The sequence below is a fragment of the Amblyraja radiata genome, chromosome 37 (assembly GCF_010909765.2).
Source record: "Amblyraja radiata isolate CabotCenter1 chromosome 37, sAmbRad1.1.pri, whole genome shotgun sequence".
In the NCBI taxonomy this organism is placed as follows: Eukaryota; Metazoa; Chordata; class Chondrichthyes; order Rajiformes; family Rajidae; genus Amblyraja; species Amblyraja radiata.
Genome location: NC_045992.1, coordinates 17,345,892 through 17,359,967, shown reverse-complemented (window position 1 = coordinate 17,359,967; position 14,076 = coordinate 17,345,892). Strand labels below are relative to the sequence as shown.

At 49.9% G+C, this 14,076-nt stretch overlaps 1 protein-coding gene across 4 annotated transcripts in view; it reads right to left on the bottom strand.

Annotated features, from left to right (window-relative positions):
- Positions 1 to 8,973: 8,973 nt before the first annotated feature.
- anxa7 (annexin A7) overlaps positions 8,974 to 14,076 on the bottom strand; it is a 56,778-nt gene continuing 51,675 nt past the window's right edge. For all 4 annotated transcript variants that reach the window (XM_033012885.1, XM_033012886.1, XM_033012887.1 and 1 more), the window contains 3 exons: positions 11,051 to 11,126; positions 10,124 to 10,236; positions 8,974 to 9,256 (listed from right to left, as the gene is read on the bottom strand). In XM_033012885.1, the coding sequence (XP_032868776.1) occupies positions 9,134 to 9,256; positions 10,124 to 10,236; positions 11,051 to 11,126 (312 nt within the window). In that variant the 3' untranslated portion in view covers positions 8,974 to 9,133. The remainder of the gene's footprint in view (positions 9,257 to 10,123; positions 10,237 to 11,050; positions 11,127 to 14,076) is intronic.

The following is a 14,076-nucleotide window of genomic DNA, read 5'->3' as shown; positions in this document are numbered from 1 at the left end:
AGTGCTGGAGGAAGTCAGCAGGTCAGGAGGGAATAGACAGGTCAGATGTTTCAGGTCAGGACCCTTCTACACACTGATGGAGGAGGGAGATAGTTGACGCTTCCTCTCCTGGGTCCAGCTACCACTTGCCAACTCTTGCCCCAGCTCTCTTCCTCACCATTCTACGAAACATTCTCCCCTCTCGTGTGACATCCTGGTGCACCCGCTCCAATGCTGTCACATCTTGAGGTCATAAGTGAAAGGAGCAGAATTAGGCCATTCAGTCCATCAAGTCTACTCCGCCCTTCAATCATGGCTGATCTAAGTAAGTAAGTAAGTAAGTTTATTGGCCAAGTATTCACATACAAGGAATTTGCCTTGGTGCTTCGCCCACAAGTAACAACATGACATACAGTGACAGTTACGAATGACTCAGAAAACACTAAACATTAATAATAATAAAACATTAATGATAAAACACCATTGATCAAGCATGTGAACCAACAAAATACCAGATCAAAGCGAAGCTACAGATTTTTGGCTGTTGAGTAGAGCAACTACTCGTGGATAAAAACTTTTTATGTCTGGATGTGGCAGCTTTGACAGTCCGGAGTCGCCTTCCAGAGGGAAGTGATTCAAAGAGTTTGTGGCCAGGGAGAGAGGGGTCAGAGATGATCTTGCCCGCTCGCCTCCTGGCCCTTGCAGTGTACAGTTCATCAATGGAGGGAAGGTTGCAGCGAATAACCTTCTCTGCTGATTGGACGATTCGCTGCAGCCTCCGGATGTCGTGCTTGGTGGCTGAGCCAAACCAGACCATGATGGAGAAGGTGACAACAGACTCTACGATGGCCGTGTAGAATTGGACCATCATTGCCTGTGGCAGATTGTGCTTCCTCAGCTGCCGCAGGAAGTACATCCTCTGTTGGGCCTTTTTGACTGTGGAGTCGATGGTGGCCCCCCATTTAAGGTCCTTGGAGATGATGGTTCCCAGGAACTTAAAAGACTCCACAGATATGACTGTGGTGTTGTTGATGGTGAGTGGGGTGAGGGGAGGGGGAGTTCTCCTAAAATCTACAATCAATTCCACTGTCTTAAGAGCATTGAGCTCCAGGTTGCTGCGATGGCACCAGGACGCCAGCTGTGTCACTTCCTGTCTGTAGGCAGATTCATCCCCATCCTGGATCAGTCCAATCAGGGTTGTGTCGTCTGCAAACTTGAGAAGCTTGACAGAGGAGTGTGGAGGTCTACCTCTATCTCCTAACCCCATTCTTCTGCCTTCTCCGCATAACCCCTGACACCCGTACTAATCAAGAATCTATCTAACTGCCTTAAAAATATCCATTGACTTGGCCTCTACAGCCTTCTGCAGCAATGAATTCCACAGGTTCACCACACTCTGACTAAAGACATTCCTCCTCATCTTCTTAAAGGATTGGCCTTTAATTCTGAGGCTGTGACCCTCCCCCTAGTGGAAACATCCTCTCCATGTCCACTCTATCCAGGCCTTTCACTATTTCAAGTATCAATGATGTATCCCCTCATCCTTCTAAACTCCAGCGAGTACAGGCCCAGTGCCGACAAATGCTCATCATATGTTAACCCACTCATACCTGGGATCATTCTTGTAAACCCCCTCTGGACTCTCTGCAGTCAGCACATTCTTTCTCAGATATGGGATCCAAAATTGCTTAAAGTACTCCAAATGTGGCGTGACCAGCGCCTTATAGAGCCTCAGCGTTACATCCCAGTGTGTCTTGCTGTAGTGTGGTGACCAGTGCCAAAGACTGATTGGAGGAGCAGCACCTCATATTGGGCAGTCTGCACCCCAGCGGCATGAACATTGACTTCTCCAATTTCCGGTAGCCCTTGCTGTCTCCTCCCCTTCTCAACTATCCATCAACCCTCTGGCTCCTCCTCTTCCTTTCTTCTTCCCTTCCCCCCTCCCCCCACCACATCAGTCTGAAGAAGAAACAGTTTGTCTTTTCCCTTCGCTCCATAGATGCTGCCTCACCTGCAGAGTTTCTCCACCATTGTTGTCTGCCAAAGATCCAGAACTGCCCCCAATACTCCATGTGCGATCGGATCAGCATTGTGTGAAGTTGCAACATAACTTTTGTATTCTACTGGACCAAGTGGGACCTATTGGGTCCCGTCCGCTCAACGCGCGCTTGCAGGGGGCGGCCTGCAGTGTCGCACACACACTGACCCCCCCCCCTTGATATTATATTAATATTATTCATTCGCTGCTTTTACCCCATCCCCCACCCTATCCACTCGTGCATAACCCCGAACTTGCAGGCGCGCTAGAGAGGGAGAGGGATAGAGAGCAGGGGCAGAGACAGAGGGTAGAGGCAGAGGGATGGGGGGGGGGGGGGAGGCAGAGAAGGAGCGGGGGGCGGAGTGGGTGGGCAGAGGGAGCGGGGGACAGCGAGGGGGAGGGGAGTAGAGTCTGAGGGTTTGGGGCAGCATGTGGCGTCACTGGTTCCCGAACGCAATGCTCCCTCACTCCAGCCTCCAGGCTCCGCTTCTGCCCAGGTCCAGTAGTCGGGCTCAGCCTGCAGCAGCAACCTCACCACCATGCACCGACCCGGGCCGTGTACAGGGCCCAACTTGCTCAAGAGAGGGGGGGAGAGAGGGGGGGAGAAGAGAGGGGGGGGGGGGGAGAGAGGGATAGAGAAGGGGGGGGGAGGGGAGGGGGCGGGGAGTCGGGGAGAAGAGGGGGGAAACTCAGCAGATGTAGAGTCAGTATGGATAGAACTAAGGAATTGTAAGGGTAAAAAGACCCTAATGGGAGTTATCTACAGGCCCCCAAACAGTAGCCTGGATATAGGGCGCAAGTTGAATCAAGAGTTAAAATTGGCATGTAATAAAGGTAATGCTACGGTTGTTATGGGAGATTTCAACATGTGGGTAGACTGGGAAAATGAGGTTGGTACTGGACCCCAAGAAAGGGAGTTTGTGGAGTGCCTCCGTGATGGATTCTTAGAGCAGCTTGTATTGGAGCCTACCAGGGAGAAGGCAATTCTGGATTTAGTGTTGTGCAATGAACCGGAAAGAGACCCTAGCAGGGATGACAGTGAAACAACAATGGCAGGTATTTCTGGGAATAATACAGAAGGTGCAGGATCGGTTCATTCCAAATGGGAAGAAAGATTCCAAGGCGAGTAAGAGGCGACCGTGGCTGACAAGGGAAGTCAGGGACAGTATAAAAATACAAGAGAAGTACAACGTAGCAAAGATGAGCGGGAAGCAAGAGGATTGGGTAACATTTAATAACATTTAGTGCACGGTAAAGTCCAATTAAAGATAGTCTGAGTATCTTCGATCAGGTAGATGGGAGGTCAGGACCGCTCTCTAGTTGGTGATAGGATGGTTCAGCTGCCTGATAATAGCTGGGAAGAAACTATCCCTGAATCTGGAGGTGTGCATTTTCACACTTCTGTACCTCTTGCTTGATGGGAGGGGAGAAGAGGGAGTGACCGGGGTGAGACTGGTCCTTGATTATGCTGCTGGCCTTGCCGAGGCAGCGTGTAGTGTAGATGAAGCCAATGGAAGGGAGGTTGGTTTGTGCGATGGTTTGGGCTGCGTCCACAATTCTCTGCCATTTTGTAGCGGTCTGGGTGGAGCTGTTCCCAAACCAAGCTGTGATACATCCCGATAAAATGCTTTCTACGGCGCATCTGTAGAAGTTGGTGAGAGTTGTTGGGGACATGCCGAACTTCCTAAACCTCAGAAGAGCAGGAGATGATGGCTGCTCCTTTTCCCTATGATGGTTCCATCTCCCACTAGGACTATCTCAGGATCTCTGCTTCTTCCTGATCAAGGTGGAGATCCAACACACCATGAATTCAGCATTGGGCCTGAGGTTGTATCTTTAAACGTTCTTCCTCAGATAGCCAGATGCAGGTAACTGCACCAAGACAGGGCTGTCCACGTAGACCAACAATCACCCGCACACTAGTTCTAGCCGACACACTAGAGGCAATTTACAGAGGCCAATTGATCTACAAACCTGCACATCTTTGGTTTGTGGGAGGAAGCTGGAGGAAAGGCACAGGGTCACAGGGAGAACATGCAAACTCCGTTCAGACAGCACCTATAATCAAGATCGAACCCGGGTCCCTGGCCTTGTAAGGCAGCGACTCTACTGCTGCACCACCCACTGTAGATAACGTTGCAAATGTTGAATGAAAGGCCATCCCCTCTTGAAGAAGTCATGATGCTAAGGCATGGGTCATATTAACTGGAGTCCAGCTCCCTTTCAACACTACACATAAATCACCATTATCCCTGCCCAATGCATTCAGTCACTAAATGCTCGCTGGATGTAACATGTCCTTCTGCAAGCCTCTTTCAGTTACGTCAATCGCTTTTGTGCAAGTCTGAAATAAAAACTGCTAGAAGCTGGAAGATCAGGCAGACACAGAGGGAGCGGTTGAGCCAGCTCCGATTGGGGCGCAGGAGGGTGGTTATAAAGGTGTATAAAATCATGAGAGGAATAGATCGGGTAGACACACAGTCCCTTGCCCAGAGTAAGGGAATCGAGAACCATAGGTTTAAGGTGATGGGGGAAAGAGTTAATAGGAGCCTAGAGGGGTAACTTGTTTACACAACGGATGTTGGACGAATGGACGAGCTGCCGGAGGAGATAGTTGAGGCTGGGACTATTGCAACGTGTGGGAAACATTTAGACAGGTACATGGATAGACCAGGTTTAGAGGGATATGGGCCAAATGCAGGCAGTTGGGACTCGTATAGATGGGACAGGTTGGTCGGTGTGGGTAAGTTGGGCCGAAGGGCCTGTTTTCAGTTGTATGAAACATTCCCTTTGTCCCATGGAAGGCTGCTACATAAAAATCATTCTTCTTTCAGGTCAAAAACCCTTCATTAAAACTGAGAAAACCAAGAGCTGTCGTAACTGAGTAATATGTTTATTATGTTTAAGAAGGAACTGCAGATGCTCGAAAATTGAAGGTAGACGAAAGTGCTGGAGAAACTTAGCGGGTGAGGCAGCATCTACGGAGCGAAGGAAAAAAACAAACTGTTTCTCCCTCTTTCCTCTCCCCTTCCCAGCTCTCCCACAGCCCACTGTCTCCGCATCTTCCTTTCTTTTTCCCGCCCCCCCCCATCAGTCTGAAGGGTTTCGACCCGAAACGTCGCCTTTTTCCTTCGCTTCATAGATGCTGCTTCACCCGCTGAGTTTCTCCAACATTTTTGTCTACAATAGGTTTATTATAGTCTTCTGAGGCCTTGCCCTTTGGTGCTAGACTCTTGTGGAAATATCCTCTCCGCATCCACTCCTCAATGTAAAGGGCCTGTCCCACTTAGGCGACTTTTTAGGCGAGTGCAGGAGATCGCCACGTGGTCGCCACATGTTCGCTGGTGGTCTCTGGTGAGTCTCCTTCATGGTCGCGAGGAGTTCCCGCATTCTGGGAACTAGTCGCGGCCTCAGTATGGTCGCCGCAAATGTTTCAACATTTTTTCAAAATTTTCTGCGACCAAAAATGAGTGGCCATGGAGTAAATGGCTAATCCTGTAGTGGTAGGTGCAGTTGTAGTGGGGTTGCCATGTAGTTATGGGTAGTCGAGGTAGACGTAGGTAGTTTTAGTTAATCACCTTTGCTGACCGGGCATTTTCATTGGCTCATTGGGGGAAAAAACGTAAGCACGAGTTTTCAGAACCAAGAAAAAACGATCAGTAATGTTAAATGTCCGCCGAACTTCACAGCTGTGTATCCCTGGCTTATTAAAAGTTGTCTGGCTTCTTAATAGCCCTGTCCCACAGTGCTATTCCAAGAGCTCTCCTGAGTTAAAAAAATCAGACTCGTGGTAAGCACGGGGAATGAACGTAGCGGGTACGTCGGAGCTCGGGGACGTCTCTTAGCATCAACGGCAGGTTCTCGGGAAGACTCGCTAACGGCAGGTAAGCACGGGAAGACTCGTGAAGATTTTTTAACACGATGAAAGATGCCCACGAGAGCCCCGAGTACTGACGAGCGGCCATTACCGTTCACAGGGTCACAGGGGGAACATGCAAACTCCGTTCAGACAGCACCCATAGTCAAGATCGAACCCGGGTCCCTGGTCTTGTAAGGCAATACCGCTGCACCACCCAGTGTAGATAATGTTGCAAATGTTGATTGATAGGCCATCCCCTCGTGAAGAAGTCAATGATATTAAGGGACGTATTAACTGGAGTCCAGCTCCCTTTCAACGCTACACATAAATCACCATTATCCCTGCCCAATGCATTGTCGCTAAATACTCGCTGGGTGTAACATGTCCTTCTGCAAGCCTCTTTCAGTTCTGTCAATCGCTTTCATGCAAGTCTGAAATAAAAACAAACCGCTAGAAGCTGGAAGATCAGGCAGACACAGAGGGAGAGGTTGAGCCAGCTCCGACTGGGACGCAGGAGAGAGAAGTTATAAAGGTGTATTAGATCATGGGAGGAATAGATCGGGTAGACACACAGTGTCTTGCCCAGAGTAAGGGAATCGAGAACCAGAGGGCATAGGTAATTCTATGTAATTGTCTGGGTGATCTGGTCAAGAAGCAAACAAAACAATTTATTAATATTATATATTTTTATTTTATGTGTAAATAATGGCAAAACACACCAAGAATCAAACTACAGAAACCACCAGAATTCACCATCCTTCTCATTATCGCACCGTTTACAGCCATTCCATTTTTTTAACCAATATTGCATTTTTTCTACACATGCATAATTGTCACTGTGAACTGTGTGCCTGATTATAAAGTAGCAGGGCATCAATTCAATACACCTGGACAATGATAGCGGCCACAACACACACTCTACACATTTAACCAGAGCTCAATTAAAACTCTACCAAACGATGGCACCAGAAACGTCACAAGTGAGTTATGGAAACATAAATATTAATCGGTTGAAAGAAAAAATATTAATTCATGGCAAATTTGATGATTGGGTCCAGAATTGAAGCTGTGAGCTAATTTCACCAAAGGGGTGCCAGAAGTCACCAACAAAGTGCAGAGACAACATTTATCTTTCTAGACTACAAATATTTTTAAAAAAGTTAATTTTCTTTTTCAAGGCACAAAGCACGCATTGCATATACTGTGGCTACATTTTAGCAGAGGAATATATGGCTTTGGATATAATTCATCGAATGATGTCTATGTCAAGGGGGAGTGTGTGCAGCTTAGACCCTGGCTGTAGGAGTCTGGGAAAGTGTGATCCCATCTCACTGTCAAATAGCCACCCTTGGTGGTTGTGGTGACAGGACGGTGTCTATAGACAGGGCTCACCCTCTCACAAGCAGCATTTAGGGGTGGCGCAGTGGTAGAGTTGCTGCCTTACAGCGCCGGAGAGCCGGGTTCGATCCCGACTACGGAGTTTGTGCGTTCTCCCCGTGACCGCGTGGGTTTCCCCCAGAGTTTCCTCCAACACTCCAAAGACGTATGAGCAGGTTAATTTGCTTTGGTGAAAAAAAATGTAAATTGTCCCCTCGAAGGATCACGGAGCAGCAGGGCCCGTTTCTGCACTGTATCTCTAAACTAAACAGTAAGATCACCCTGGAGGGAGAAACCCAGGAGTTATTTGGGACAGAACTGCAGCAACCTTTCACTGTTCAGGTATTAGGGACACAAGTGTCCAGCTAACTAAGCAGTGACTCTGAGCACAGGTTTAACACACACCTCGGCCAGAATCCCGGCTACAATCACCATTCCTCAGCACAGGACCAGAAAACATTGCTTCTCATGAGGACCATTCAAAACCATCTCACTTTCAACATCAAACACGGACTACACTGGGCAAAAAGCAGAAAACATACTTCATTGTGTGAGAACGTTGAAACAAAGAACTGCAGATGCTGGCTTATAACAAAGATAGACACAAAGTGCTGGGGTAACTCAGCGGGTCAGGCAGCATCTCTGGAGAAAAAGGATGGGAGACGTTTTGGGGTGAAGGAGGATGGGGGAGAAAGAGGAGATCCTTCTTCAGACATGCTCTCCACAGATGCTGCCTGACCCACTGAGTCTTGCGTCCTTTTCAGGACAAACGATGACCGCGATGTCAACATCTGAAACATGGAAGATGGACACGAAAGAAGAAGTATATTAACGATGATTAATGATGGCTCTTGCACAGGTTGTGGGGCTGAATGCCAGATTTAGCATGATCAACAAAGACCACGGAATGATTGAAATCACCAGTGAGATTAGTTGCTTCAAGGCACAGTTGTAGACTGATCGTGTTCAAGAAGGAACTGCAGATGCTGGAAAATCGAAGGTAGACAAAAATGCGGGAGAAACTCAGCGGGTACGGCAGCATCTATGGAGCGAAGGAAATAGGCAAAGTCTCGGCACGAAACCCCTTCGCTCCATACATGCTGCCGTACCCGCTGAGTTTCTCCTGTAGATTGATCATCTTCTGGCAACTTCCTCGCTGTATTCCAGGGACAGAGAAGATCTACGAGGATGTTGAGGGTCTGAGTTATAGGGAGAGGTTGAGTTGGCTGCGACTCTATTCCTTAGAGCGCAGGAGGATGAGGGGTGATCTTATAGAGGTGTATAAGATCATGAGATGAATCGATCGGGTAGACGCACAGAGTCTCTTGCCCAGAGTAGGTAAATCGAGGAGCAGATGACATAGGTTTTTAAGGAAAAGATAGGAATCTGAGGGGTAACTTTTTCACACAAAGGGTGGTGGGTGTATGGAACAAGTTGCCAGAGGAGGTAGTTGAGGCAGAAACAGTTAGACAGGTATATGGATAGGACAGGTTTGGAGGGATATGAACCAAATGCAGGCAGGTGGGACTAGTGTAGATTGGACATGTGGGCAAGTTGGGCTGAAGGGCCTGTTTCCAGGCTGTACAACAATGGATCTATGAGTATGGCAATACAGAAGCAGATATTATTCTTGAATTAACAATCAGGGGGTTGGCAGCTGGTTGTTGGGGGGGGGGGGGGGCGGAACTGGTGGGGTGGGCATGACGGGCCCACCCTGCCAGGACCCCTTCCCCCTTGTGTGGCTCTGGTTTGACCCCAGTATCGATCTATTGAAGCATACAATGGCAAAAAGGAATATCGTCTGGTTGTCGTTCAGGTAACGGATTGTAGGGAGAGCAGGCAGCCACAGGGAGGTGGAGCGGGGGGGGAGGGAGAGAGGGCTAGTTGCCGATGATGGACAGCAGCATGCGCTTGTAGTCACCACTGGTGTCGCTCTCCACCATCACACGCAGGGTCTTCTGGTACTTCTCCCAAAACGCCTGCTTGATCTGAACAAGGTCGATCTGTGGGGACAGAGGAGAATAAGCATTACTACAACAGGTGAGTTCAGAGAGACAGCATGGAAACGAGCCCCGTGGCCCAGCCAGTCCGTACCGTCCAGCAATCACCCATTCACACTATGTGTGGGAAGGAACTGCAGATGCTGGTTGACACCAAGGATAGATACAAAACGCTGGAGTAACTCTGCGGGTCAGGTAGCATCTGTGGGGAAAAGGAATGACTGACGTTTTAGGTCGAGATCTTCAGACCTTCTACAGTGTCACTGAGCGCAAAGGTCACCTACCCACGTTCTCCACAGATGCTGACCTGGCCTGCTGAGTTACTCCAGCACTTTGTGTCCGGTGGTGGGCCGGTGATGGTTTCCATGCTGAATCTCTACACTAAAAACTATACTAAATGTCCACATTCACAGACGCCTAACTATTTGCACTATAACTTTTAGAGATACAGCGCAGAAACAGGCCCTTTAGCCCACCGTGTCTGCGCTGACCAGAGTTCCCCGTACACTAGCACGGTGCCACACACACCAGGGACAATTTACAATTTTTACCAAAGCCAAATTAGCCAACAAACCTGTGCGTCTTTCGAGTGTGGAAGTAAACCGGAGCACCCAGGGAACACCCACGCGGTCACAGGGAGAACGTGCAAACTCTGTACAGACAGCACCCGTAGTCAGGATCAAACCCGGGCAGCGACCGGATGGTGGACAAACGCCGTATGGTGTCAGCCAGTTACAGGACAGAGGGGCCAAGATGAGGGGGAGTGTTGGGTTTCAGTGAGGGGGAGGGGGGCGGGGGGGGAAAGAGGGCAAGGAGGCAGATGTGGGGGAGGGCGGAGAGGGGAGACGGGTGGACCCGCCGAGTGCCTACCTCACTGCGGGTGACAATGACCCGGATGAGCGTGGAGTCGCTGGTACCTGCTCCCTTCATCGCTTTGTACAGCTTCTCAGCAAAGAATGTGGGTCGGTTCGCCACACACTGCACTGCAGGCCAGACGTGGGGAGAGAGAGTGTTAGACACAGCAGCAGCAGCAGCAGCAGCAGCAGCAGCAAACACACCAACTTCAACACGGGCACCGCAGGAGGGGAGAGGTGGAATGTGGAGAGGGATTAGAGAGGAGGGGGGAGAGTGGGGAGTACAGGGGGGGGGGGGGAGAGGGTGGGAGGGGGAGCAGGGAGAGGGGGTAGTGGCGATGGGGAATGGCGTGGAGCAGGGTGGGAGAGGGAGCAGGGAGGGGAGCGGTTGGGTGGGTTTGGGGTGGGGAGGGATTTAGCGGGTCCAGGGGGTGGGACGAGGCAGGGGGAGCTGGTTAAGAGCAAGGGGGGGGGGGGGGGAGAATGAGGTGGGAAGGGAGATCAGGGAGGGGAGAGGGTGGTTGTGAAGGGAGAGGGGGGAGCATGGTGAGGGGAGGGGGCAGTGGGGTGGGCAGTGGGGTGGTGAGGTGGGTTATGATGTGGAGAGGGGCTGAGTTGAATGAGAGGGGTTGGGTGGGCTGCATTATGATGGGGAGGGGTGGGGAGGGGGAGTGTGGTGGAATTGTGGGTTAGGATGGGGAGGGGGATGCGGAGGGTGTGGTTGGGGCAAGGAGCGGGCATTCGCCACGTGAAGGGTCTGTGTTGTGCGGCGTTGCTGGGATTGGGGGAGGGGTGTGGGTGAGGGAGGGGTGGGAGAAGGGTAGTTGGTGGTGTGGGTGTGGGGTGTGGGTGAGGGAGGGGGAGGTGGGTGAGGGAGGGGGTGAGGGAGGTGTGGGTGAGGGAGGGGGTGGAGAGTCGTGGGGGAGCGAGGTGCTGATCATACCGATGGCGTGCATCCCATCACGGACGTCCCCTGAGAACTCCCGGTCGATGGCCTTGAGCAGCTCACGTTTGGCCATCTGTGGAGGAAGCAAAACCGTGAGTTACAAGGCTCACGCCACAGCTCAGCTCACACGGGGAGACGGCCACTGTGGCACACACACACACACACACACACACACACACACACACACACACTCAGAGCAGCGTCTGCTGGAGAACTAGTGTCAGAATGGTTACTGCACAGGAGGCCATTCGATCTATCTAGTCATCGAGTGATGCAGTGTGGAAACAGGCCCTTCGGCTCTACTTGCCCACACCTGCCAACATGTCCCAGCTACACTTGTCCCACTTTTGGTCCATATCACTCCAAACCTGTCCTCTCCATCTACCTGCCAAACTGTTTCTAAAATGTTCAATTAGTCCCTGCCTCAACTACCTCCTCTAGCAGCTTGTTCCACACACCACCACCCTTTGTGTGGAAAAAGTTACCTCTCAGATTCCTATTAAATCTTTTCCACTTTATCTTAAACCTATGTCCTCTGGTCCTAGATTCCCCTACTCTGGGCAAGAGACATCTACCAAATCTATTCGTCTCATGATTTTATACACCTCTCTAAAACTCCCCTCATCCTCCTGCGCTCCAAGGAATAGAGTCACAGCCTACTGATTGTGGATGATCAGCCATGATCACATTGAATGGCGGTGCTGGCTCGAAGGGTCGAATGGCCCACTCCTGCACCTATTGTCGATTGTCAACCTCTCCCTATAGCTCACACCCTCGAGTCCTGGCAACATCTTCAATGTATCCTTTCCAGCTTGACAATATCTTTCCTATAACATGGTGCCCAGAACTGAACACAATATTCTAAATGCGGTCTCACCAACGTCTTATACAACGTCTTATACAACTGCAACATGACCTCCCAACTTCTATACTCAATACTCTGACTGATGAAGGCCAATGTACCAAAAGCATTTTTGACCACCTTATCTACCTGCGACTCGACCTTCAAAGAACCATGATCCCTATGCTCTACAACACTACCCAGAGGCCTACCATTTACTGTGTAGGTCCTGCCCATGTTAGACCTCCCAAAAATGCAACACGTAACATTTATCTGTATTAAATTCCATCAACCATTCTTTCGCCCACCTTGCCGTCGATCCAGATCCTGCTGCAATCTTTCACAACCATCTTCACTATCAGCAAAACCACCCACTATTGCATCATCAGCAAACTTACTTATCTTGCCCTGTATGTTCTCATCCAAATCATTGATGTAGATGACAAACAGTAATGGGCCCAGCACCGAACCCTGAGGCACACCACTAGTCACAGGCCTCCAGTCTGAGAAGCAACCTTCCACCATCACCCTCTGCTTCCTTCCATGGAGCCAATTTGCTATCCATTCAGCTATCTCTCCTTGGATCCCATGAGATCTAACCTTCCAGAGCAGCCTACCATGTGGAACCTTGTTGAATGCTTTGCTGAAGACAATACCTGTATATACATCTATTGCCCTGCCCTTATCGAGCTTTTTGGTCAGGTCTTCAAAAAACTCAATCAGATTTGTGAGACACGACCTCCCACATACAAAACCATGCTGACTATCCCTAATCAGCCCTTGCCCATCCAAATGCCTGTATATCCTATCCCTCAGAGTATTCTCCAGTAACTTACCAACTACAGATGTTAAGCTCACCGGCCTCTTGTTCCCAGCATTTTCACTGCAGCCCTTCTTGAATAGAGGCACAAAATTTGCCACCCTCCAGTCTTCCGGCACCTCTCCTGTATTCAAATACGACTCATAGATTTCAACCAGGGCTCCGGCAATTTCCTCTCTGCTTTCCCACATTGTCCTTGGATATATCTGATCAGGCCCTGGAGATTTGTCTACCATTTTACACGATATCTGCCAGAGCTATCTCCTGGCCCCTTTTTGTCCTTCTGATTTACTGTTTAGTTTGCTCCTTAGTTCCCGAAACTCCTCCAAGGATGCACTTGATCCCACCCGTCACATGTGTCCTTATTATTCTTGACCAATGCCTCCATTTCCCTCGTCAGCCAAGCTTCCTGACATTTGCCAGCCTTGCCCTTCACTCTAACAGGGATGTGGATATCCTGAGATCATGTCAGCACAATTTTAAAGACATCCCACGGCAGATATTCCATTCCCCTCAAACAACCTGTCCCAATCAACTTGAGTGAGACTTTCTCTCATACCCTCAAGAGAAGGTCAGCTGTGCTGTGATCTACCAGCGCAACTCAAGCTCCATCCACCAGCTCCCATCGCTGGGTACATTTACCATATAGAGTCCTACAGCACGGAAACAGGCCCTTCGGTCCAATTCGCCCATGTCGACCAAGGTGCCCCATCTAATCTAGTCCCATGTATCTGTCAGAAGAAGGGTCTCGACCTGAAACATCACCTATTCCTTTTCTCCAAAGATGCTGCCTGACCCGCTGAGTTACTCCAGCACTTTGTATCTATCTTTGGTTTAAACCAGCATCTGCAGTTCCTTTCTACATAAACTCACACACACACATGTATTTACACCAAAACACATAAATACACACACATATATATACATACACACACTCCACCAGCTAGGCCTCAGCTCACCGATATGCCCTTGGATCCTGAACTTTCTCACGGAGCGACCGCAGGCAGTGAGACTGGGCCCGCACCTGTCCTCCACCATCACCCTGAGCACCGGCACACCACAGGGTTGTGTACTAAGCCCCATGCTCTACTCCCTCTTCACTCACGACTGTGTCCCTGCATTCGACACCAACACCATCGTGAAGTTTGCAGACGACACAACAGTGATTGGGCTGATCACCAACGGTGATGAAACAAACTGCAGAGCGGAGGTGCAGAACCTGGCGGACTGGTGCGCCAATAACAACTTGGCACTAAACACCTCCAAGACCAAGGAGCTGATTATTGACTTCAGGAGGTCCCATTCTGGAGAATACGCCCCAATCTCCATTTACGGGGAAAGTGTGGAGAGAGTGTCCAGCTT